Below are 26,265 nucleotides of genomic sequence, written 5' to 3'. Positions count from 1 at the left end.
ACATAAAGTAATTACACAAAAGTGTAAAGAAAGAAGTATTATATTATGATGAAATTGTTTTGCTGAGATGTTATAAAATAATATTTTTTCAGTACTTCTAAATTTTGATTTAATATCACAAATTTTTTTAAATTTTAATTTAATACACTTCTGGACTCCAAATTTAATTTAACTTAAAAAATAATAATATTTTTCCCATTTAACGCTTATCTTTTGGGGAAAAGTCAAAGAAGTTGGCGTGTACAAGGAGGGACGTTAATCCATTACACAGTTCGTAATGTAACTTTGATCCATTTCGCAATAACGGCAGCGCAAATTACTTGAAATTCTTTAGGAATTAATTAATTAATTATCTTTGATAGTGTTTGTTAGTCTCTGAAGGTTAGAATTAGTCTCAGAACACAAAAACCTCTCTAATAAAAAAAACGATTATAATATAATTTGTGATTTGTGTGTATTTAATGTGAAAAAGTAGGTTATTACTTACATGTGAGATTGATTGGTTCTTCATTTCACAATTAACTTTTGGTGAATTAGGCTGAGAAAACCTCAGTTCTCTGCAAGTTCCGATTCGGAGGAGCCGTCGCTGGACGACTCCTCTCTCCGCCTCTGCTAGTCACCTTTGATCATAGCCGATGAGAGTATGTCTCTCTATTGCTTTCTTCTTTTGATATTATTATATTATATTCTATTTTTCTTTCTGTTGCTTTTTTCTTTTTGGTTATGAGATTGTATTAGGTGAATTAATAGAATGATTTATCTCTCTTACTCTGGTGATTTTGATTGAAGACCTTGTTCTGTGTAAGAATTGAATTGTTTGAAACTCTGAGTTATTATAGTTTTGTAATTGATGATGATGATGATGATGATGATGATGGAATTGGAATTCATGATATGTGTTGAATTGTTGTGATTTTGAAAATAAATGAAATCTGCTAGGAAATTATCTGTAGAGTGCTCTAGATTACAGGAAGGAGTCTGAGGTTTGAGGAACTGATAAGGAAAGAAATGGGACAGAGGAGAATATGTATAAGCTTGGTCTTCTATTCTTTGTTCAAGAGTTTAGTATTCCCGAGATGAATATAATTTATTAGACTATAACAAGAGGAATCCACAAAATCCCACAGTTAGCTTTTGACTGAGTCAATTTGATCGTTGAAGGGATTTTTCTTTTTTTTTTTTCTGATGAAATTCAACATTTGTCATAAGAAATGAGATATCATTGTGCTATTATTGGTTCTGGAGTTATCTATTTATCAATTTTATGCTCTAGGTTTTCAGCATTGTGTAAGTTGTAATATATGATGCATTTGTTTATACTATTAACATACGTCTTCTTCCATCTACTCTATATTTGGTCTCTTCAACAACATTATTCAGTTCCTTTAGGAATAAAATTTATCATAATTTTAATGTTTGGTGTGGTGTGGTTTAGATATTTATAAATATTCCTGTTCTGAGGATGAGTCCCAACACAACGGTAAAGTTGCCTTGTGTGACCAGTTAGTCACAAATTGGAATCTAAAATCAACTTTGTATATACAAGGGGAAGAAGGTTGCATATAATGACCCTCCCTCCTCCATTTTGTGAAGCAAGAAGCCTTTAAGGATGTAGTACCTCTTTATAGATCTAAGAGCATCTGCCTGTTTTATGCAGTTCTAGTTCAGAAAAACTGCCTACTTATCTTTATATCTTGGGAACTACTGAGGTTCGGCACATTTGGACAAACAATTTAATTAAGGGCTTATTCAATAAGTTTATTTTTGTAAGCCTAACTGAAAAGTTTGACCGTGAAATTCATTGAGATAAGCTAAGGATTTTATGGGAAGATTTTAACCAAATCACTGTAAAGTGCTTATATGATAAATCAGTTCCATGGAAACTCTTCCATGATAAATCAGTTCCTTTTGACTCTATCGCAGTTCTTACTAACTTCTGAGGTTTTGGAAATTGAAAAGATTAAAGTTGGCAAAACTGTATGCTTGTAGTTCGTTTGTGTGCTTATATAGTAGTTGTTACCATCAACCCCCCACAATATAGATATGATGTCTTTTATTGTATATGTACCCCCTTTACATGTTTCCATCTAAAATCTGACTAGATTATAGCATTTTGTCCTCGGGTGCTTGAGGTGATTTGAATTTGATGGATTCAAATAATTGGAGACCTAATCAAGGTAATAATCCCACTATGGATACAAACGATTGGAGAGCTCAACTACCACCTGATTCACGCCAAAGAATTGTCAACAAAATGTAAGCTTCAATTTTAATTCTGTATTCTTGAGATTATTTGATTAGTTCTTTTACCAGATGTTACCTATCAAAGTAAAATTAATAAATAAATAATGAATCCCTAAATTGACAACATTTTCAGAAGGTTTATTTTGTTTGTCATATAGAAGGAATTCTATCCAATACTATTATTATTGTTGTTGTTGTTATTTTACAATTTACTGTACAACTTGGTCTTGGTGTTGCATTGCATAACTTAATAGTACAGACCTTTTTGTATCATTGTGAGCATTTGGTCTGTACTCTAAATCCAGATCATTTCTCTTTCATTTAGTTTGGAGATATAGAAAGAGAAGGGAGAGCAATGCTTTGCCAGTTTAATATATTGGTAACATTTTGGAGCTTTTGGTTGAAGGGCCATTATAATTAAACAAAAGATATGTCTTGAGTACACTACTTCGGGATTTTGTATTTGGTTCCTCCATAATGTTGTGCCATTTTTTTTTCTTTCACAATTTTGGTTACAAATTGATATTTAGTAATTTTTGTTATAAGATATATTGTATTACCAGGAAATATAAGAAGAAGAAATGTGGAAGAATGAAAACGTGATAGGTAGTTATCATAGAAAATAACTTTCATTTTCATGAGAATGTAGAGTACCCACATTTCACTATGGGAAGAAAGCAAGACTTTATATTTTATATTCCTGGAAATCCACAATATATGGAAATGAGTTTTCAAAACTTGTAAAAAATATGGGAATGTGATATTCCCTAATTCACTTTCTTGGGAATAATTGGTGATACTTTGAAACAAACACAAACCTTAGGGACATTGGGTGAAAGGTTATGAAGACCATCATGGAAACTCATTAACCCTACTCCGTCTCATAGGTTGGGTGTGTGGAATTTTTCTCTAACTTCATCAACTTTTAACAGATAACCGTGTTCTGTCTTTTTAGGATTGGCTGATCTTCTTAATCTCCATCCTTCAATCATCTAATTGTGAAACTATTTTTTATCTTCTTGTAGAATGGACACATTAAAAAAACACCTTCCTCTTTCTGGTCATGACGGAATGAATGAACTACGGAAGATTGCTACAAGGTTTGAAGAAAAGATTTTTACTGCTGCAACAAGCCAGGTACGTCCATTTTGAAAATTGAGATCCTCCATTTCTTTTGTTGTTGCCTATGCAAATTTATAAATATATACGATAAATTATTCATGGTTTGACACAGCACTGGTGTTTTGTCTTTTTTCAGCCTGATTATCTACGGAAAATATCTATGAAGATGCTTACAATGGAGACTAAATCCCAAAACACCCTGGCTAACAATCAAGTTGGCACTAGCAATAAACCTACAGATCAAGGTTAGCATTTAATAGCCTGACTTTGGTGATGATATTATGATGTGGTACCAAGTGCCAAATCCTAATTAAAGTCAAGTATTGGGAATAGTGTATTCAGCTCTCTTAAGATTGGAGAATTTGCAAAATACTACCAAGATGTCAGTCAATTATCCCATGAACTTTAGTCTATACTATAATATATCCTTCCGGTTAACCATAATAAATCCTTAACAGTGGTGCCATATAACAAATTTGGGGCCCTACATAATGATATAGGAAGACAAATAAGGAAGCTATGTGACAGCAAATCAATTTAATTCTAATTATCAATCAGATTAATTTTGACTAACAATCAATTTAATTTTGATTATTCTGTTAGGACTTTTATTTATGTCATGGATAGTTAATTGGTGCAATGCATTTCTACAAAAAAGCAGACTCTGAACAGGGTGAGGAGATCTGACTTCTGAACAAACAGTCTTGTAATCTTCCTCAAATCAATATATTTTCGGATTTTATTCATTCATTGGAATCCGTTAAGTTCTATAATTGTTCGAATACTGTTATTCCTAGTTCTACCTACATCACATAAATTCTTCTTTTCCAACTTACAAAAAATTGCATCATACGAAGTTTGCTTGCAAGACATTAGTGACCAATATGGTCTGGTCATCAATTTTGTTTGACATGCTGGAGGATTTTCATCTCCTTGTTAATAATTCTTCACTTCTCTGAGAGAACAAAATCCTCTTTCTCTCTCTAGAGCCTTACTCCAACCTAGCACAGTGCTCCTACTCAAGCATACCAAATAGTGACTACAGGTTGCAACCAATGCCACCACCTTGTGTCACTGAAGAACATACCAGCAAATACAAATGATCATCCAAAAAGTGAAAAAGCAAGTAATAGTAACAAAGTTTTGCTGCAACGTGATGTTTTAGCAGGGACAAATTGTAGGGATTCCAGAGATGTTGATGATAATACTTTATAAATCAACTGGATGATGAGAAAAGTTAAACTTAACTTTATAATTTGGGTTGATCAGTGATGAAAAAATGCACCATTTAGTTATTTATTATTTGTTTTCAAATTTTGCATTACTAAAATTATGGAAATTACTGAAACTAGATAAAATTAAATTTAAAATAGTAAATTACAGAGATGGATGGTTGAGATTTTTCAACATGGCATTTCTGTTAAATATTAATGCAACTTGCAAGTAACTATCGGAATGGTAGTTAAAGTTTAAGAACTAATTGGGATGACTTCAAATTTCATAGTGTTACTTTACAAAGGCCCCAAAGTTTAGGGGAGCCAAATACACATTAGCCTAATATATTTGATTAATTTTTGGCATTCTTGTTCTTTTCGTAATTGTTCTGATTTTCCTATCTAATCATGTGTGCAAGCTGATGCTATTGAGACTATAAAATATCCTTTTGCTTAAAATATAATAAACAAATCAAATTGACTTTATTGGCCATTCATATATCTGTGTAGTTTGTCTCCTTGTTCTTTGTCTTCTTAGATATCTTTGTTTTGAATGTTTATGTTAACCTTTTCCACGTGTTATTAAATTTCTGACATGTTGATGCTTTATTGTTATCAATACGTTTTACTTCTCACCCAGCAAATAAATTTTTTCATAGGACTTGTTTTGCAGCCTCAAGTTCATAATCTTGGGCAACAACATTCTGTTCCTTTGCCTAGTCAGATGCAGTCACATCAGCAGCTTCTATCTCAAAATGTTCAAAATAATGTTGCATCGCAACCTAACCTTCCACCTGTATCTAGTCTAGCCCAGACTCCCAGCCAAAATATTGTCCAGAACTCTAACGTACAGAATATACCTGGGCCAAATTCAGTTGGAAGCACTATTAGCCAAAATTCCAACTTACAGAGTATGTTTCCTGGTTCTCAGAGAACAATGCCAGGAAGGCAGCAGGTTGGTCCCCCACAACAACAGCTGCAATCACAGAATCCACAGCAATTTCTTTACCACCAGCAGCAGTTACTGAAGCAGAAGCTCCAGCTTCATTCTCAGATACAGCAGCAGCAACAACAGCAAAGCCTTATGCAACCAAATCAGTTGCAATCTTCTCATCAATCTACTAGTGTTCAACAGTCAATGCAGTCAATGCCTCAGCAACATTCACAAGTTATGAGGCATCAACAACAGACTTCTATGGTACATCAACAACAAACACCAGTCACTCAACAGACAATCTTACCCTCACAACAGCAACAACTTATGGGACCTCAGTCAAATACAACAAACATGCAACATTCCCAAATGCTTGGGCAACAGAACAATGTTGGTGATATACAGAAATCTCAGAGGATGCTTTCACAACAAAGTAATCTTACAAGCCTGCAACAGCGACAACAGTTAATAAATCAGCAAAACAACCCAGCAAATGTACATCAACAACAATTGGGAAATAATGGCCCTGGGTTACAGCAGCAGCATTTGCTTGGACCTGACTCTGGCAATGCAGACATGCACACAAGTCATCACTCTGCACACATGCTGCAACAACCAAAGGTTCCAATGCAGCAACAATCACAACAAAATTCGTCAAATTTGTTGTTACCTCATTCACAGCAGTCACAGCCACTGGGTTCACAACAGCAATTAATGTCTCAGATTCACACTCAGCCCACACAGTTGCAACAGCAATTGGGCTTGCAGCAGCAGCAGCAGCCAAATCCCTCACAACGTGATATGCAGCAAAGAATTCAAACATCAGGATCCTTACTTCAACAACAAAATGTTCTTGATCATCAAAAACAGTTGTATCAATCTCAAAGAAATCTTTCAGAAACATCAGCAAGTATGCTCTTACACTTGCTCCTTTCTCCTTGTCATTATATATGTTTGGGAGCTAATAGAAGCTTTATTAACAAATGCAAATACAACTCATTTTCTGATCATTGTATGCTCGTGCATCTTTTATTCCATACTTATTGCAGCTTCTCTGGACTCTACAACACAGTCTGCACAACCTAGTGGAAATGATTGGCAAGAAGAAGTTTACCAGAAGGTATAATGTTTCTTATCACTTTTATTTCCTTACCTTTCATGAAATGAAAATCACTTGTTATTGATGCATGAAATTCGCAAGTCAAGTAATAATATCGAATCCACGAGGATTGTGTGTTTATCACAATTTAATATGAAGCAAAAGGAGAAGGAATTCATTGAAATTGAGAATTGATTATGAAATACAAATTTGGGGGGGAAATCAAGAATTTAAACGAGAATGTAACATAATTAAAAGATAAAACTTATTGTGTAAATTAAGGGTAAATTATTCTTTAGAATTTATTATTTTTAAGGGTAAATTAACCAAAGGTAACATACGCTCCCTCTCAGAATACTAATATGTATATCTAATTGATTTGATCCCTACTCTCATAGTGGTTATGTTCAATTAAACCCATTATGTTCTTTGTTAATTCATTTATTGCTTGAAGAATTAAATCTATTTGTAATGAAACCAATGTCAAAAAAGACAAATGAGAAGAAAATGGAAAAAGCTATTAGTAACCACGTGGCAACTGATACAAATGATGCAATCATAAGAAAGAGCCAACGGCCCAAAATAACTAACGCACAGCTAAAGGATTATGTGCGATGAGACAATTAGCACATAGGTCTTGCTGATTGGTGGGAGCAAGAGGAGGAAAAGAAACGTTGTGGCCGAACCTTCCTCTCTTATGGGTTCTTTTTGTTTGTTTCCTTGTTCATCTTTTACTCTATAGTTACTACTATATACATAGTAGTTAGACCTTTTTTTGGGAGTTTCTCCAGTTCAATAATACCATTACAGAATATTTCATTTCCTTATCACTCTTTTTTGTGTATTCTTTCGGTGATCATTGTTACATTAGTGCTTTCATTGATCATGGCGGGAAATACTCGCCTGAAGGACCTCACCTCCGATGTGAAGCGTTTGTTGGAAATGATGGATGCCCGTGACAAGTAGTACTCCACTCGCTTCGAAACAATAGAATCAGCAGTGGAGGAGATGCTGAAATGGTGCCCGCATGCAGAACCTAGCTTGTTGAATCCAACCTTCCAGGTCCGCAATGTCAAACTAGATTTCCCCCATTTTGATGGATTTGATGTTCTCCAGTGGATCTTCACACCAATGTGGTTGAAGAGACTCACACTTGAGGGAGAGATTGTTAGGAATCGAAGTGTGAGTCTAAGTCCCACATTAGCTAAAAATGAGAAAGTAGAGCATTATATAAGGATAAAGACTCATAAACCCATTGCCTTAAGGTTTTGGGTTGAGAGTGGTGTCAATGTCTTATGTGGTTGGGTTCAGGTCTCATTGGTGTTATATCTCCTCAGTGAAACCTTCTCTGTAAACCTAACATAAACTACATGGATTCCCAAAAAGCATAGTCTCAGATAGGGACAAGGTTTTCACTAGCCAATTTTGGCAACATTTATTCATGTTGAGTGGTACCACACTTAGTATGTCAACTGCTTACCATCCACAATCCGAGGTTGTAAACAAGTGCTTGGAAATGTATTTGTTTGCAATTATTTGAATGGCTATTTAGAAAGTCTCTTTGCAATTATTGATGCTATATTTATTTGAACGCAAACTGGTGTTATTTTTTAGAGATCTTCATTTAAGCACAAAAGTTAAAATTTCTATTTATGATGGCGGAAACGGAAACTTCTCTGTTAGTGTCAATGCAATAGTGATATTGATGTTATTTATTTGCATGAGAGATCTCGAAGTTGCTGATACTTTAATTATTTGATCTGATTTTTTTATTTCAATCTACAGCTCCAAGCCATGAAAGAAAGTTATTTGCCAGATATGAATGAATTGTACCAAAAAATTGCTAATAAACTTCAGCAGGTATCTTTATACTTATTTGCTTATAATTTATCGTGATGTAGGGATTAGAATAAAAAATATCAACAGTGCAAAAATATTTAATAAATTAATATTCTCATCAGCAGGATTTATTCATTGAAATCCAGAAAGCATATAATTTAATTTAGCTCAAATGTTTCTAATCTATATAAAAGCAGCAGATTTTTTGGTCCCTATAATTTTTTTTCTTTGTTTTTCATCTCAATCCCAATAAAATTTTGAAATCAGTAATTTTAGTTTTTAAGATCAATTTTTGCATAGATAAATAATGTATATTTTATAAAAACAATTGCTTAATCCTTATAAAATATATTGTATATAATGATTTTTTTTCAATTTTGGAGAGACTAAAACGAAGAAATTTTTTTACAATATCAAAAAATCAAAATACGTTTATTGAGGGATTAAAAACATTTTTAAATTTATTAATTTTCTTTAACTGTCAATATTTATTCATCAATTAGTGTCATTAATGAGGGTATTGATTTCTAATAAAATCTTTATGGGTGGCATGAGGACTCTTGTCGCAATTTATTTATATGTATTTGCTTTTCCTCTATTTGATCCTACATTTGCTTCTCTTTATCAGCATGATTCTCTTCCCCAACAGTCCAAACCAGATCAGCTTGATAAGATGAGGGCATATAAAATGATGTTGGAGAATATGATGACATTCGTACAGATTCCCAAGATCAGCATTTTGCCTCACTACAAGGAGAAATTGGTACCATATGAGAAGCAGATTGTAGGTCTCCTAAATCAAAGTAGACCCAGGAAAGGACAGATTCCCCAAACCCATATGTCCTCCATGCAACAGCCCCAATCCCAAGTTACGCAATTACAGTCTCATGAAAATCAAATGAACTCTCAGCTGCAGTCAACAAATTTACAAGGTTCTGTGCCAACCATGCAGCAGAATAATATTGCAACCTCTCAGCACAATCCTTTGTCGGGTGTATCAGCAGGACAGCAGAATATGATGAATTCGATGCAACCTGGAACTAGTTTAGATTCTGGACAAGGAAATTCTGTGAACTCCCTTCAACATGTTCCAATGAACTCCATGCAACAAACTCCTGTCAGTACTCCTCAACTACAGACTAACATTAATTCCTTACAATCACAAGGTGGGGCAAATGTCAGTCAACCAAATTCCCTTCACTCAGGTTCCAGTGCACTTCAACACCAACTGAAACATCAGGAACAGCAGATGCTGCAGAATCAGCAATACAAACAATATCATCAGCAGCGAATGTTGCAGAGGCAGCTCCTTCAGCAGCAGCAACTACACCATCCAGCGAAGCCACAGCTATCTGCACAATTGCAAACACATCAAATGTCCCAGCTTCACCAAATGAATGATATAAATGACTTAAAAATGCGACAAGGAATTGGTGTTAAGCCAGGGGTCTTTCAACAACATCTTACATCAGGTCAACACTCAGCATATTCCCATCAACAGCTGAAACAAGGGAATGCATTTCCTGTTTCTTCACCCCAACACCTTCAGGCTCCATCTCCGCAGATTCAGCAACATTCATCTCCCCAGGTTGAGCAACAAAATCATCTCCCGTCTAAAACTAAAGTTGCAACTCCTCTGCAATCTTCTAATTCACCCTTTGTAGGACCTACCCCTTCACCTCCTTTGGCTCCATCTCCTATGCCAGGGGAATCTGAGAAGTCCATTCCCTGTGTTTCATCAATATCGAATGCCACAAATATTGGACATCAACAAACAGGGGGTGCAGTAGGACCACCTCAATCCCTTGCCATTGGGACTCCTGGGATTTCAGCGTCTCCTTTATTGGCAGAATTCAGTGGTCCGGATGGTGCGTATGGCAATGCTTTAGCTGCCACTTCTGGGAAGTCAACTGTTACAGAGCAGCCTCTTGAACGCCTAATTAATGTGGTCAGTATCGAAGCATATCTGATGCTGGTTTTTTGTATACTTTTATTCTATATTTTAACCAGATTTGACAAATTAAAGTGTAAAAGGTTCCCTAAATTATTTTACTGCTATGCTTGGAATTATAGATGACAAATTTATGTCTAAACCATGATTCTAGGTAAAATCAATGTCATCTAAAGCATTGAGTGCTGCTGTCAGTGATATTGGTTCAGTTGTCAGCATGAATGATAGAATAGCAGGATCAGCTCCAGGTAACGGATCCAGAGCAGCTGTTGGTGAAGATTTGGTTTCCATGACTAATTGTCGCCTTCAGGCTCGAAATTTCATTACCCAAGATGGTACCAATGGAATTAAGAGGATGAAACGTTACACAAGTGCTATACCCTTGAATGGTGTATTATCTGCTGGTAGCATGAATGATAGCATCAAGCAGTTAACTGCTTCGGAGGCTTCTGATCTAGAGTCAACAGCAACATCCAGTGTCAAGAAACGGAAAATCGAGGTAATAAATAATGTTTTTGACTGGTATATTTTATTTTATAATTGTCATATTTGCTGTTGATTATCTTTGTTCCCTGGCTGCACTTGAGAATTAGAAATGTGTTTGTCTCATGGATTGTTGATGCATTGAATCTACATTAATTCTTCACATTTTTTATTTAATATACTAACTTTCTCTACTGAAGTTTATGATTATGTTAATTGTATAAAGTTAAAGTGCTTATGAAAACCTGAAGTGAAAATAAAAAAATAACAGTCAGTTGGATTTAGAAGAATGTGCAAAGTTACATTTTCATTTTCTCGTAAAGGCAGCGGACACAGAACTTGGAATTCATTTAGGCTATAATTTAAGATATATTAGTGATTTTCAGCTAACCACATGAACCAAATTACAGATTTTGATCCCTGATTTTCAAACTCACCTAGCATTAGTAGCATGACGTAAGGGAAGCGTACAAAAAGGAAAGGTGTGATCTAATAAATCAATTTGACATGATGTATACTTTTAGTCTGCAGAAGCTCTCAAGTTATTTGCATCCATTAGTATCTTAAACGTGTATTGAATGGGAAAAAACTTGCACCTGTTCTTTTGTATTTGCATGATTAGTCAAAGATTTGAGGAAATTATTACTAAACTAGGAATATTATTTTGTTTTATTTGGACTATTTAAATATGCAAATGAGTTACCTAATTGGGTTCTATCAAAAACCAATTTTCAATCAATCTGTTTAGAGTAAGTTGTTTTATTTTCTAATGTTTTACTCAATTTTTTTTTCAACATTTCATTTTACTTGTTTATGTAATCCCTTTTTCACCTATCTTAGTCTAAAAAACCTGCTCTAGTTTGTCAACTTCTCCTCGGTCTGGGCTCTGGAAGGGGAGTGTTGAATAGAGCCTAGACTTTTCTTGTAAAGAACTAGACTAGTCGGTCTAGGGAACAAATACAACAAACTACACAACAAATTTTATATTGGTTCACCTAAAGATTACGTCCAAATTTTCCTTAAGCAAACCGATTAACAAGTTCCACTAAGCAATCAATTGATTACAATCTAGTAACCAATCACTCCTGTTTACAAGTGAGTACACAAACTACTCCTGGTTCTCACAAGTACATAAACCACTTAGGTTATACCTATTCCTGAGATTAAGAACTTCCTAAAGAAAAGAAAAGAACACTCTGAGAGTGAGCACAATTGAAGATCACTAGGTATACTTCACAATCTGAAAGACTACAAAGACTATCGCTCTCCCACAAAGAATACTATAAAGTCACTATAAGATAGAAAAAAATGTATATGGCAGCTGTGTGTTTTTCGTGTTTATCTTGAACTCTTAATATAGGCTCGGAAGATGACTGATATGTAAAGTTTTAATTTGAAACTTCAATGAGAATCTTCATCTTCCTTAGCTTAGACGCTTGATATGGAGAGTTTTAATTTGAATCTTAAAAGCGCTTTTGCCTTGGTTATGTGTATAGAAACAATTCAAATAAGATTTGCATATATAACAATTAATCATAAATGCATTGATTCACTTGTTTCCTTAAGTGGATGTTTACAAGACCCTATGTAATAAAAATATTTCCAAACATGGATAACATAGACGTTGGAAATAATGCTTCAAACACTTGATATTTATCTAGAAAATATTTTATTGTTAATTATTAGTTAAATTCATGTTAAGAACTCATGGTCCTATTAAACAGTCTATCACAAGACTTGCCAGGAGCGTTGGATGGTCTAATGAAACAGATAAGACAGAGTGTTTGTTATCATCAAAACTCATAGATGGTCTACTGATATTAAACTGTCCCGTGGGGCTTACAGGATCTAAAGTCTTAACATGGATGTTACTCCAACTTTCTGCCAAAACTACACTCCTAGTCCTAATCCTATATCAAATTTTACTAAGTGATGTAGAAATTACTAATTAGTTAAACAACAACCAAGAAAGATAAAAGAATTATAGCAGTAATTGAGCGACATTAAGAAATGATTTAGTGGTAAGGCTGATGCATGTTTGACACTACTTAGTCTCATGTTTACTATTTATCCACCCTGTATGGTAACAATGACCAACTATGGCATAAGCTTAGAAATTAGAACCTATTGTTGGTGTGAATAACTCACTTATGTACATTATTGAAGTTGTTAATATAGCATGTAGACATTCTATTAAATTCATCATATTAAAATCTGTTTGTGTTTCATTAGAGCATGATGGTTCATCAGATAATGTTCTAAAAGACTTGCAAATGCCATGGTTACTAAAAAATGGATAGTAACTTCTACAAGACTTATCAAGTTATTACTTTCTAAAGGAAACCACGTAATTTCTGGATTTTATCCGTAATTGTGTAATTTATCCGCTTTATTGGTATTTTATTTCTGATACGGAAGACTTGGTGGTAGGTTAACCATGCCCTTTTGGAAGAAATAAGGGAGATTAATCACCAACTTATCGACACAGTAGTAGACATAAGCAATGTTGATCCAACACCTGCTGTTGCCGCTGATGAAGGAGCAGAAGGAATCCTTGTCAAATGCTCTTTCATTGCTGTGGCTCTCAGCCCTAGCTTAAAATCCCAATATGCTTCAGCGCAGATGGTGGGTTCCCACTTCTGAGATCTAGCAATTACAACAATCTTAAGCCTTCTTATTTTATTTTATTTAATTATTCATTTTCTTTCTTAGCCTTATTTTCATTTCTTACTGTACAGTCACCTATTCAACCCCTGCGTTTATTGGTCCCTGCAAATTATCCTAATTGTTCTCCCATACTCCTAGACAAATTTCCAGTTGAATCCAGGTGAGATTTTGAACAACACATTGGTATCTCTTGTGTTATAACGTTTTGTGATCACTTCAATGTTCACAAAAACTTAGCAGCTATATATGATCTAAGAGTCTTTCGTTTTACATTATTTATTGAAATAATGATAATTATGTATGCTTATGAGACTTGTTATCTTTAACCTAGGTGCTCTCTGGAATGTTTGTTTTCCTTTCTAAATAACGATAATCTATAAAAGACATGTCTCGCCTCTCTCACCTTCTCCATGGTTTATCTAATGTTTGATTGGAAACATATTCTTAATTAGTGGTGGATCTAAGATCCTAAGTCAGTGGGATTAATATGCTAAGGGCGCAAATATATAAGATTAGGAGGGCTAAATAATTTTTTTTGATATACTTAGTAATAATTTTAACAAAACCATGAGGTGCGTTTGTCCACCCTCGTGTATAAGTAGGTCCACTAGTGTTCTTAATGATTTATCTTCTATTCTTACAGTAAGGAGAATGAAGATCTTTCGGCGAAGGCAAAGGCAAAGTTTAGCATTTCTTTGCGCAGTTTATCACAACCTATGTCACTTGGGGATATAGCAAGGACTTGGGATGTTTGTGCTCGCAGTGTTATTTCTGAGCATGCCCAACAGAGTGGGGGAGGAAGCTTCAGCTCTAAGTATGGAACTTGGGAGAATTGCTTGACCACAAACTAATTTCCATGCACCTTTTTCTTTCACCCTAGAAGTTGCTGTCAAACATTATCTTTCTATTTATAAGTAATAATTGTTGACGTAGATAAATGCCTAGTTATGAATAGCCACACCATGGGGTTTGTCATTATGTATATACTTTTTTTTCCATTTGTCTAGGTAATAATCATGATTAGGCCGTATTAGTAAAATTACATAAAGTATAATCGTATATGAAGCGGAAAGTTATTCTAATAATTGCTTTCCTTTTCTGTTTCAGTTTAGCTTTATAATGGTTAAATTTTGATAAGTTGAAATTGATTTTTTCCTGTAAGCAGTAGACCTTAGTTTTTGCTTTTAATTCCTTTCATGTATTGATCATTCCAGTAATGTTGTACAGAGTATCTATTCCTAATGTAGAAGTGTTGTTGGTTATTAATTGAAATTGATCAAACCTACGTTGCAAGCCAATGGCAAAATTATTTTTTTACCATGTTTTGGAAGTGAATGTGTGTTTGTATGATTGGAAATGGATATTCAAATATGTTTTAGGTTATGCAAAAGGGGTTTTGAACCTGGTATAGTTTTTTGATTGAAATTTAGTTCTTGATTGAGAATAAGAGAAAAAAATTTAAATAAATGAGAATACTATCTTTATCTTCATGTTTTCACGTGGAGGCACAATGGATTATATATTATCACTGTATTTGAAATATATCTTTATACAGCTTTATCTCAATAAAACAACTAAAACTCGACAAACCTTTAATAAAAATGTTTAATTAGTCATACGATAATAGATACCAAACTTACCAAACTGATACATCTGAACGAAAGTAGATACCATTCGACTAATTAAATCTAATAAAAAGAAAGAAAATTAACCATTACATAGAACATTTTTTTTCTTCTTCTTTTTTAAGGGTTGAGATGAAAATAAAAGTAAAACAATCATGGTCATTCAATGAAGAATTAGTTCAAACACAAGAATGGCAATGTTGTAAGTATTGTATTAAATACTAAATATACTCTGTTAATGTGTGTATCGTCAACCACAAGACATTACATTGCACAAACCCAAAGTCAAGCCAAACTTTTTAATTGGGGTTTCAAAGTTGGTAAAGTAAAGTAACAAAACTAAACATCTACCTCAAATCATTCTCCCCCCATAAACACGCTAATCTAATTCAAATTTTGCCCTATCAAAAAAGCTAATGGGCATCCATCACATGACCATACAAAAAGCAAAGTAGACAATCTCATTACTGAAACAGATACCTGCATGCTAAAGTTACCTATCCGCATGACCCACACCTTTCATAAAAACAACAACAAAAGTATGCTGGTGGAAGAACCCAAAAAACCCATCTCTCACCAAGTAATCAAAAAGATAAGGGGATTAATTATACTTTTAGTCTCTGTTCTTTTCAAAAAATGTAAAATTGGTATTCTATTTTCTTTTATTCTTAATTTGATCTCGATTTTTAAAAAGTTTATGCAATTTAGTTATTTTTGTTAAATTTCTTGATACAGGTCAAAGATTTTTTATCAAAATTGAAGTTGATAAGGATGGTTTGCTTTGTTAGTATAACTAACACAACCATAGTGTCAATTTTGATAAAAAAAAAAATTTGATCCGTTTCAAAAAAATTAACAAAAAGAATAAAATTGCATCAAAGTTTTCAAAATTAGAATCAAACTGAGATTAAAAAATCTAGATGACCAACTTGACATTTTTTAACGAAAAAAGAGACCAAAAAGTAATAAAAGAAATAAAAGAAAGATAAGGGATTATAGAATCAACCCCAGAAAGGAAAAAAAATTTATCAATTTGGCTTTAGATCCTGGAACATGGTATCCCACCTGATTTCTTCTGCAGCAGCTGAAGACCAGTATCCACCATGATCATCATCATCATCTTCCATCTTTTCCTCCTTGTTGAAATGGTAAACCATGGGACTGGTAAAAGCATCAAGGCCATGATGCAGCAAAGTGTTAGGACTTCCATTTGTGAGCAAGAGCCTCTCTTGCTTAGCCACCATCAACTTTTTGTTTTTGTTATTCCTCTTCATCACATGGCTCTTCCATCTTGTCCCATAAGGCCTTGTTCTCGATGATGGCACCACAACAAGTGCCGAAGACTCTTCCTCACAGCTGATGAAGGTGCGAAAGTAATTGGCCAAACACCTCTTCGTCCTCTTGATCGCCACCATGAGCCTCGCCACAGGACGCGGTGGTGCCCTCTTTCCCTTCACTTTCCTCGCCAGCTTCAGAATCTCTAGCCTGTGTTTGGCTATGGAGATTCCCATGCTCATCAGAAACTCATGGTTGAAGTATATCATGTCTTCTTCTTCAAGCTCATTGTGTGCAAAAGTAAGACCATACTCATACACTAGGGTTGGCTCAAGGCTTGTTTTTGAGAGCCATGAGAACCAATCCATAGTTAGTTATAAGTTTTGTGTTTTGGTGTGTTGTGTTGTGTTGTGATGTTGTTCAACTTTTGTAAGAGTTGTGGAGTGTTTATATAAAGAATGGTAAAGAGGGTTTGAAAAAGAGAGTGTGTGGTTTTCTTTTTGTGAAATTAGTTAGTTATGTATATTAGTTGAGTCTTGAGAGTGACTAAAGAAAAAGTAAGCATAGGGTTGTGTGTGTGTGTTTTTGTGGGGTATGTGAATTGCATTGTAACCCACACCCATGTTCATGTTCCCTCCAGAAATAGGGTTTGTGACATCAAACTTTAAGGAGTGAGTGAGACCTAAGAATATGAATTTTTTTTTCTTTTTCTTATTAAAATTTAGCCCTTGAATCACGGGTTATGGAAAAGTACTTGTGGTGGAGCCACCCCTACTTGTTTGGTGTTGAGTAGTTGAGAGTGAAAGTGTGAAAACTATGGAGACGTTACTTACAACAATTAAAAGTGGCTTGGAGTCAAGGAAAAGCAATGTCTTCTTCCATATTCTTTTGCCGTCAAATAAATTACAAACCTTTTTTTCTTATAGACAAATGTTAATAATTAAATTTCAGGGTTAAATATGTTTTTGGCCTCTTAACTTTGAGTGAATTTTGAAATTAGTTCATTTCGAATTTTGAACCATTTAGTATTTCATCTTTCGAAATACGTGAATTTAGTCATTTTAATCAAATTTTGTTAAGTGTATTTGACATTTAAAGCGCGTTTTATAATAGTTTTTTACTTAACATTAAAGCAAAAATGTGTCAAATAGTATAAATAACACAAATACAATCCTGAAATGTGTACAAAACATCAAATAAACCCAACAAAATTTGATTAAAATGATTAAATTCACGTATTATAAAGGACTAAATTGGTCCAAAATTTCGAAATGGACTAATTTTAAAATTCACTGAAAATCGAGAGATAAAAACATATTTAATCCTAAATTTTATTAACGAAAAAATAGTCCTCACGATATAAAAAAAAATAGTCCTGACGATTGTTTAACCATAATCTTAATAAAAATTAACTTTTATATTTATAAAAATAAATATATAAAAAATAACAAAAAAATAATATCAAATAATAAAAAAAATATGGTGTCAAAAATTTAATATCCACTTAATATTTCATAACCATGAAACTTGTAGTTGGAGTCTCACTCATTCCGTGTAGAAGAAGTACGATTTCCTCAACTTTTTACTCCAATCTGGTCCTTTGTTTCTACTATTTCAGACAATAAATAATAATGTTATTCGAGATCTCAGAAAATTTATAAAATATAAATAGAGCAATCAAAATTCAATTTTATTATTGACTTTTTGTGTTAGTTATACTTTCACCTACCATTCAAAATATATGTTAAAATAATTTTCGATATACTTTAAAACATCAAAATTAATATTTATTAGTGTATTTTGAATGTTCAATTATTCTAAATTCGGACCATCAATTCTTTATTTATTTACATGGTAGAAAGTTGGTTAGACTTATCATATAATCTGTTATCAATTCCCTACAAATATTTTATTACAGATGTATAGGAGATTTCACTGAAACCCATTTATATTATATTTACTCTCGTTGGTTATAAAAAAAAAATTATTATGATAAACTTAATAAATTTCACATTATTTAAGAGTTAGAGTGAAACAAGATTTAAATATTTTTATCTATTTTTAACGATAGTTGTGGAACGAATTTGAGTCAGAATCAAAACAAAAACTTATCAAAGTATATAAAAATAACTTTATGTTAAAGAAATTTATATAAACTTTGAGAATTAAAAAAAAAACTAAAAATGTTAGAAATGTTTTTCTTTTCTTTTTTTATGTCAGTATCATGAGAAATCTTTGTTTCGTGAAAAAAAAAATTCCTTTAATATTTTCTTCTCTCGGACAAACAATGAAAATGTGATATTTTAATTCTATCTTCATTTTCCAATAAGTCAAACCCTATTGAGAGAATAGAGGGAGAGAATATAAGATAGAGTTTCATAAATTAAGGAAACACTGACTATAATTATCTCAATAATTAATCTTACCCAAACCGTCATTATGGTTGGAAAAACCCATAATTTAAGATCAATTTTGGAGTCTTGAGGGAAAAAATTTGGAAATATATTTAAAATTATCTTTGTTAACTTTGAGATGTAATGTTCCATTGACTTTGGTTCTTCGTGCCATCACCATCCAATTAGCTTCTAATAACTATAATTTTGTGATTAGTTGAGCATAATAATAATGGCTGATTAGTTTGCACGTTTGGAATCTTTCAAATCTCAAAGCCCTAAATTTGCAATATAAAAGGTTTTAAAGATTATAATTCGCTCTAAATTAATTTAAAATATGGTTAAATATGTTTTGATCCCTTAACTTTCAGTGAATTTTGGAATTAGTTCATTTTAAAACTTTGAACCAATTTAGTCCTTCATCTTTCAAAATACGTGGATTTAGTCATTTTAATCAAATTTTGTTAGGTTTATTTGATGTTTCATACGCATTTTAGGATTGGATTTGAGTTATTTATATCGTTTGACACATATTTGCTTTAATGTTAAGTCAAATACTATCATGAAACGCGCTTGAAATGTCAAATAAACTTAACAAATTTGATTAAAATGACTAAATCCACGTATTTTGAAAGATAAATAGCTAAATTGGTCTAAAGTTTCAAAATAGACTAATTCCAAATTTCGGTGAAAGTTAAGGATCAAAAACTTATTTAACCCTTTAAAATAAAATAGAGCTTATATTTTAAACCAATTCGAAAAGTTTATATGGTTAAAAGTTCGTTTTAATTGGATCAAATGGGTCGGATTTAATACGTGAAAATCCTAATCAATGTAGTTTCTCACCTTTTTTTTCTTGGTTTATATCACAGTTCACCTAAAATTATTATGATAAAATAGTTAATGGAGAATATGAATAATTTAAAACAATAGTTAGGTTATTCTAATGAGAGTATAGGGTTTAGAATTAATGAAGATTTTCAAAAAAAAAAAGATTTGCAGAACTTTTCACAAAGAACATAAAAGTAGACTATTTTAGCAGTGTATATTGGTTTGAAAAGGTTTAAGAAAGGTTTTTGTGAGAACTGCATAAAGATAAATAAAGGTATAATTGTATAATGAATAGTGTCCTAAACATTTTTGTTTAATGTTGATTCATTTCATATAAGTTGGATTCACTTTTTTATTCATAAACTTTTCGAAAAAAATTGAATTACATTATAAAAAATAAATTATGTGATGATTATTTGTATGGGCATAGATGAGTATAACAGTTGAAGAATCTTAAATGTTAAGATTTTTTGTATCAAAAGTTTTAACTTAGAAATTCAAGTGCGAGTTTAAGTCTCACAAAATGATAAAGTTGAGTAATATATAAAAAAAATACTCATTATCTTAATATTTTTGTAGAAATTGGTGTCAATTCCTTATATAAATTAATCTACTTGAATCTTTTCAATTAATACCCATAAAAAAAACTATTAGTGTATTATTGTGTATGTGTCACTTTAAAATATGTAAATAAATTTGATAGTATTGAATAATCTAACAAATTTAAAAGTGTTTATATTTTGCATTCTAAAACATCTTATTTTTAAGTTCTTTTGCTTGTTTTATATCTTACATGCTCGAAATGCATATAATTATTCTTGTATATAGTTTCATAATTTCTATGTTGAAATTATTTTTTACTAATCATTCACCTTGATGAAAAGATGAATTTATCATAAATTTTTTTTTATCAAAAACACTTTAATTAAATAATACATTTTATCAAGAATATAATAAAAAATTAAGACCGAAATACCGAATATAAATTGTACAGAATTATCCATTATTTTTAACTTTACAAATAAAAATTGTTGAAAGAAATAATTTGATATATGTAAATCTTAATTATAACTTAGAACTTGATCTCCAACTTAAAATAATATTTAATTTTAAAGTTGATTGATTAGAGAATGTTAGTAGCCATTGAATGATATGGATGGATATCTTTCACACATTAATGTTGGTTGCCATGTGACTTTCTTTTTCTTCTTTTGTCTTCTCTTTTATTTTTATTATTTTAGTCCATTCATCAACTTTCAAAAGTAAATGTGCCACTTTCGAAAAAATAATAAAGAAAAGTTGAAAATAAGAACAAAAAGTGATACATAACTTGCTTTGGCTACATGTCAAATCATTGTTTTCCTCAACAAAATAAGAAATTCTCACAATGCTTAATATATCCAAATTTATTTAATAAATTCAAATATTTTCCTTCGAGCTTTTATCATCTCCAAACGTGTAAATTAATTAAATTGGTGAACTTAAGCAAACGTGAATAATACATTTAATAAATGTAATAATAACTTGGGGAGTAGCATTTTTCTAATAGTGTAAACCTAAACTTTTTATTGTTTGATTTAAATAAATTAATAAATGTCAAACTCGATCAACATATTTTTTTCAACAAGTCAAACTATTGACTTGATCTATTTACATTTTTATTCACGTCTAATCTTAGGCTTCGCATTTTTCTAATAATCATTTAATGTATTTGATTCATCCCATTCAAATAAATTAATCAAACTTCTTTTTCACAAGTCAAAGTATTAATTAATTCATGCCTATTTAAATAATTTTGTATCTACCCTCTTCAAATATGAGTAGCTTCATTAAAATTGGAATTTATTTTATTTTTTACTCATCTCAATTTACTTTAACTACTTGTATATTCATTTTTAAGTTTGATAGTCTATTTTTTAATAAGCTTAAATATCTTTGTAGTTTATAAATTTGGATGTGAAATTATAATTTGTTATTATTTCAAATTTTAATGCATTTTACATATTAAACAACATTTCATATTCACATTTAAGTTCAAATGTGTCAAATGGTATAAAAAGTTCAAACGTTAACATGAAATACAGTTTGACACGTCAAAAGAGTTTAACATAAATAGATTAAGATAATTATATATATATATATATATATATATATTCATTTTTAAACTATATTGACAAATTATATCTAAATTTTGAAAGACATTACAACAAAAATGACTTTAGACAACATTAAACGAGATCACATGTATAAAAGTGTGGTCTAAACACAGTAAAGGTAACATTTATTTAGATGTGACTTAAAAACTATCTTAAGCAACATTTATATAAATGTTGCTTCTAAAAAGTGTGAGCTAATACATTAAAATGTGGTCTAAAATACATTAAAAATTAAAGCTTTTCGATTAGAAATATTCTTTCCCTCCTTGAAAATGCAAAACTTAGTTCAAAAAATAAAAAAATTTAAATTTTTTTCATCCCTTTGATTTTGGATTGAGAACGCCAAAATCTCACAGTGTTGAAAATGTGAAGTTTTAAAAAACACGTACATCAAAACTGTTGTCTTTTATGAGGATTTTAAGCAACGATTTTAAAATTGTTGTCGCACTAAAAACAGTGACCTACCTACAGCTACACTCACCTAGACTACGCTTAAGAATTGTTGTCTAAACTTTAGCCCACGATTTTTGTGGTTTAACTCATAATTTAGTGTTGTTACCTAAATCGATTTTTGTTGTAGTGAGAAAAAAACTAATTTCAATTTTGTAACAAAATAGATACTAAAATATATACATATATATATATATATATATATATATATATATATATATATATATATATATATATATATATAACCTCTTTAATAGTTAAATTTAAAGTTGTTGATGCAAAGGTGGCTGAAAAAGTGTATAAATTAATTATAATCCACTTAAATTAATTCAAATTCAATTTAGACTTAACAACAACTCCATGTTAATATTTACGTAAAAGCATCTTTTTTTATGTCTTATTCAAAGGACCACAATAAAATTCATGTTTGCGTATGAATCAACCTTATTAAGTGAATGTAAAGATTAATTGCGATCATAAACGTAGGAATTAGAAGTTCGTGTAAAAAGCCCTTTAATAATGAGAAATTAAACACAACTTTGTGAAGAAGAAGGGTATCATTTAAACACCATGCAAATGAATTTGGGGTTATTCTGGCTTTAGACAAACAAATGATTATAGAAACTAAAATAATAAGAGTGTTAATTAATTATGTGAAAGTTATATTTAAGAGAAAGTGATAATATAATAATTAATTAATTGTATTTGGTTGGTAAAGGTGTGTTTGTTTGTGGACATCATAATTGAGTTTATGGGTATCAACTAAAAATTCCACTTTCCTATTAACACAACATTAAGCAAATATATGTTTAAGAAATTATTATTATTTTGTGCATTTTAAATTTTCATAAGAATGTCATATTATATTATCCCAAACTTTGAGCTTGCAAAAAAGATAGAACTAGAAATTTTGCTATAAATAGAAAATTTAGGTTAGAATCAATATATATATATATATATATATATATATATATATATATAAAAGGAACATTTATCTAAAGAGAAAGGTGTTCTAAGTGCACTTGCATATTAGTTAATAAATTTATTGTTTTTTATTTATCAATATTAGCAAAATCAAATTTATAAAATAAAAACAAAGATATGTTTATAAATTTTAATAGTAAAACTTAAAAAAAAATACAAAAATAAAAAATGTAAACCTAAAGATTTAGCAACATTTATATTAAAAAAATGCCTTATGAAACATTGGCTACGATTGAACACAATCCCATATATCCCAACCTGTCTCTAATCTAGGCCCAATACACTCCCTTCGGTATCTATGAACATTTCAAAAACCCTAACAAAAAATTGCTTTTGATCTTATAGTTTCGTAAATGTACCATTCTTATTTTTGTAAAATATTAATTGAAAATTTAGTTCTTCAATTAATTTTAAAATGTTAATCTATTATATATATATATATATATATGTATATATAATCAATATTTATGTGCCGGTAAATTATGTAATATTAACCGTTTATTTGTACAAAATATTAATAAGAATGCTGAGTAATGAATTTTAACATTATTACGAATATATGTTAACTTTTTGTATACTAATTAAATGAATATATTTTAACATTATCTTAGATAAAAAATGTTTCATTTTTGCATGCTTAGAGGCTTTTATGAGATTAAAAAAATCACATTATGGATAGAAGAGTGTAACGTACCCAGAAACATAAATACATACGTATATTAACAACAACTATGCTAAGTTGTAATAGGAAAATAAAAGTATGCTAATATAATAGGAAATAAAACATGCATTAATCACTAAATATAAAAGAAATAAAACTACTTTCAAAAATATATATACCATAAATAACTATTTTTTTTTAAAAAAAAAACTCTTTCAAAAAACTTTATATTAAATATATATATATATATATATATATATATTATTTCTTTTCTACCTATATCTATTCCATTTATGCTTATATCTATTCATTTTCTGTTTATGTATGTTTCTATTGTGTTTTATTATTTCCTGATCATCTTTTTCAGACCAAGTAATTATGCGTGGAGATTGAGTAATATGTTGTCCTATTTACAGAATTTGAACTCTAGGAACCATGTTCAGAATATACCGTCCAATTTAATTTAGGATGTAATCTAACGGTGTCGCGGGAGAAAGGGGAATCATTTGAGGTTGAGGTTGAGCATGGGCGACAGACATTTTTAGTGAGGAAATACATAACCACGATCCAAATAAGGATTTTATTGAACTTTGAATTATTAGCAAATCATTCTAAAAGGTAAAAGTTTGGAAGTACTTGCAAAAATAAGCTAAAAATCTCTCCCTTAAGCTATAGAGCTTACTATAGTAATGTCAACTACTCCAAGCATTTGTTGAAGCTTCTCAAATTGTTCAAGTTTCACATCCCTAGTCATTATATCAACCACTTATTCATGAGTATTATAGTATTTCAATTGAACCACGTGATCATTTACTAGATCTCTAAGAAAATGAAATCTCATTGCAATGTGCTTACTACGGCCATGAAAGACAGGATTTTTGGACAGTTGAATAGAGTTTTTGTCACATGGAATTGTGATTGCTTCCTTTCTTTCGACCCCAAGATGTTATAAAATTATGTGAAGCCAAATGCATTGATAGGCACATGTTGCTGCTTATACTTTGCCTTTGTAGTGGATAAGTTGACCATTAATTGTTTTTTCAAAGCCCATGACACAACCCCTAATCCTATTATGAATACCGTTGTATAAGTTCTTCGTCTATCATCCAAGTTCCCAGCATCGTTACTATCATTATAGGTTGTGATTTCGGTCTTTCATCCCTTTCGATATAGAATATCGTACTCAATGGTACTTTTACATACCTCATAATACGTTTTGTGCAACCCAATATGATGTCTTTGGAGTAGCCATATACCTGCTGATTAGGCTGACTCTGAACATTAGGTCTGACCGAGTGACTGTTAGATACATGAGACTACTAACAACTTGTTTAAATTTGGTACCATCAACTGATGTTCCTTCATCATTTTTGGATAGTGTAGTGTCTTACACAATTGGATTGCGAAGAGATTTGCACTCTATCATGTTGAACCAAGCTATCATTTCATGAACATAACGTTTTTGGCAACTGAAAAGTCTCACTTTACTCTGTCATGTCAAACTCTAGTTGTATCAAACTTTTGAAGTCCTCACAAATTTGATGTCTATTTCCAATAAAAAATGTGTCGTCAACATATAGGCTAACAATTAAAATATTACCATGAATCCTTTTAATGAACAAGGTATATTCACTCGAGCATCGATCAAAGTGTTCTTTGAAAAATTATGCTTCAATCTTGTTATACCAAGCTCATATAGTTTGTTTAAGCTCGTAGAGAACTTTATTGATTCGATACACTTGATTTTCTATATCTTTATTGATAAATCCTTCATACTACTAAAACGCTTATTGAAGTTTACTTGAAGTTTTTATGTCAAGCTAAAAGACTTTCAACTTTAATTGACCGAATAATTATCACTATAGAAAGTTCAATCAAGACTTGGATTTTTCTTTTTTCTTTAAAAAAATCCTTTCCTTTCACTTTTTATTTAATTAGATCCGTTAGATTTTAGTCTCTGAATTTTCTAAATCATGTCAATATTATTATTTCATCTAATTGACCGTAATAACATATTTAAAATTAAAAACGCGTCACTTTCGCACATTACTAACATTACTTTCGCAATTCGTAAAAACTAACTATCAAGTTAAACTTTTCATAACTAGAAAGGTTTAATTGAATTAATTAAATAAATATTAATTATATCATTAGTAAATTAGGGTATTTTTGTTGTTTTTGTGAACTCTTAATTGGAAATCATGACATGACATATTACCTAATTTGCCACCACAAAAAAACTCATCTCACATTCTTCTCAATTTATAAAAGAAAAGTAAGGATTTATTCAATATGAAACTTATTTCTTAATTTTAATTTGAAAACATATTTTCAATT

The 26,265-nt window shown here is 31.2% G+C and overlaps 2 protein-coding genes across 6 annotated transcripts; one reads left to right on the top strand and one right to left on the bottom strand.

The window, feature by feature from the left end:
* The first annotated feature begins 371 nt into the window (after positions 1-371).
* On the top strand, positions 372-14,819 carry LOC114165062 (mediator of RNA polymerase II transcription subunit 15a-like). Of its 5 annotated transcripts, none has more exons than XM_028049714.1 (12): positions 372-641; positions 2,133-2,256; positions 3,270-3,381; positions 3,503-3,611; positions 5,240-6,424; positions 6,564-6,634; positions 8,399-8,473; positions 9,081-10,400; positions 10,558-10,902; positions 13,317-13,511; positions 13,625-13,713; positions 14,197-14,819. In XM_028049714.1, the coding sequence occupies exons 2-12, from the start codon at positions 2,147-2,149 to the stop codon at positions 14,402-14,404; spliced, it is 3,819 nt and encodes a 1,272-aa protein (XP_027905515.1). In that variant the 5' UTR covers positions 372-641; positions 2,133-2,146; the 3' UTR covers positions 14,405-14,819. The 5 variants fall into 5 exon arrangements, with proteins under 5 accessions (XP_027905515.1, XP_027905514.1, XP_027905516.1 ...); XM_028049713.1 differs by having other exon boundaries at positions 2,103-2,256; XM_028049715.1 differs by having other exon boundaries at positions 373-641; positions 2,178-2,256.
* A 521-nt stretch (positions 14,820-15,340) lies between these two features.
* LOC114166197 lies at positions 15,341-16,937 on the bottom strand. Its single transcript, XM_028050883.1, has one exon. It carries the CDS (start codon positions 16,819-16,821, stop codon positions 16,207-16,209), a length of 615 nt encoding a protein of 204 aa, XP_027906684.1. The 5' UTR covers positions 16,822-16,937; the 3' UTR covers positions 15,341-16,206.
* Between the last annotated feature and the right edge of the window lie 9,328 nt (positions 16,938-26,265).

Source organism: Vigna unguiculata, chromosome 10 (assembly GCF_004118075.2).
Source record: "Vigna unguiculata cultivar IT97K-499-35 chromosome 10, ASM411807v1, whole genome shotgun sequence".
Taxonomy (NCBI): domain Eukaryota; kingdom Viridiplantae; phylum Streptophyta; class Magnoliopsida; order Fabales; family Fabaceae; genus Vigna; species Vigna unguiculata.
The sequence above is the reverse complement of the archived record's forward strand: the minus strand, read 5'-3'. Positions and strand labels throughout refer to the sequence as shown.

What these genes read in the sequence shown, in the direction of transcription:
- LOC114165062 (XM_028049714.1), top strand. Translation starts at nt 2,147, where the DNA reads ATGGATTCAAATAATTGGAGACCTAATCAAGGTAATAATCCCACTATG. An exon ending in TTACTGCTGCAACAAGCCAG is followed by an intron (nt 3,382 to 3,502) that starts GTACGTCCATTT and finishes GTCTTTTTTCAG; the next exon opens with CCTGATTATCTACGGAAAAT. An exon ending in TTGAACGCCTAATTAATGTG is followed by an intron (nt 10,401 to 10,557) that starts GTCAGTATCGAA and finishes CCATGATTCTAG; the next exon opens with GTAAAATCAATGTCATCTAA.
- LOC114166197 (XM_028050883.1), bottom strand. Translation starts at nt 16,821, where the DNA reads ATGGATTGGTTCTCATGGCTCTCAAAAACAAGCCTTGAGCCAACCCTA.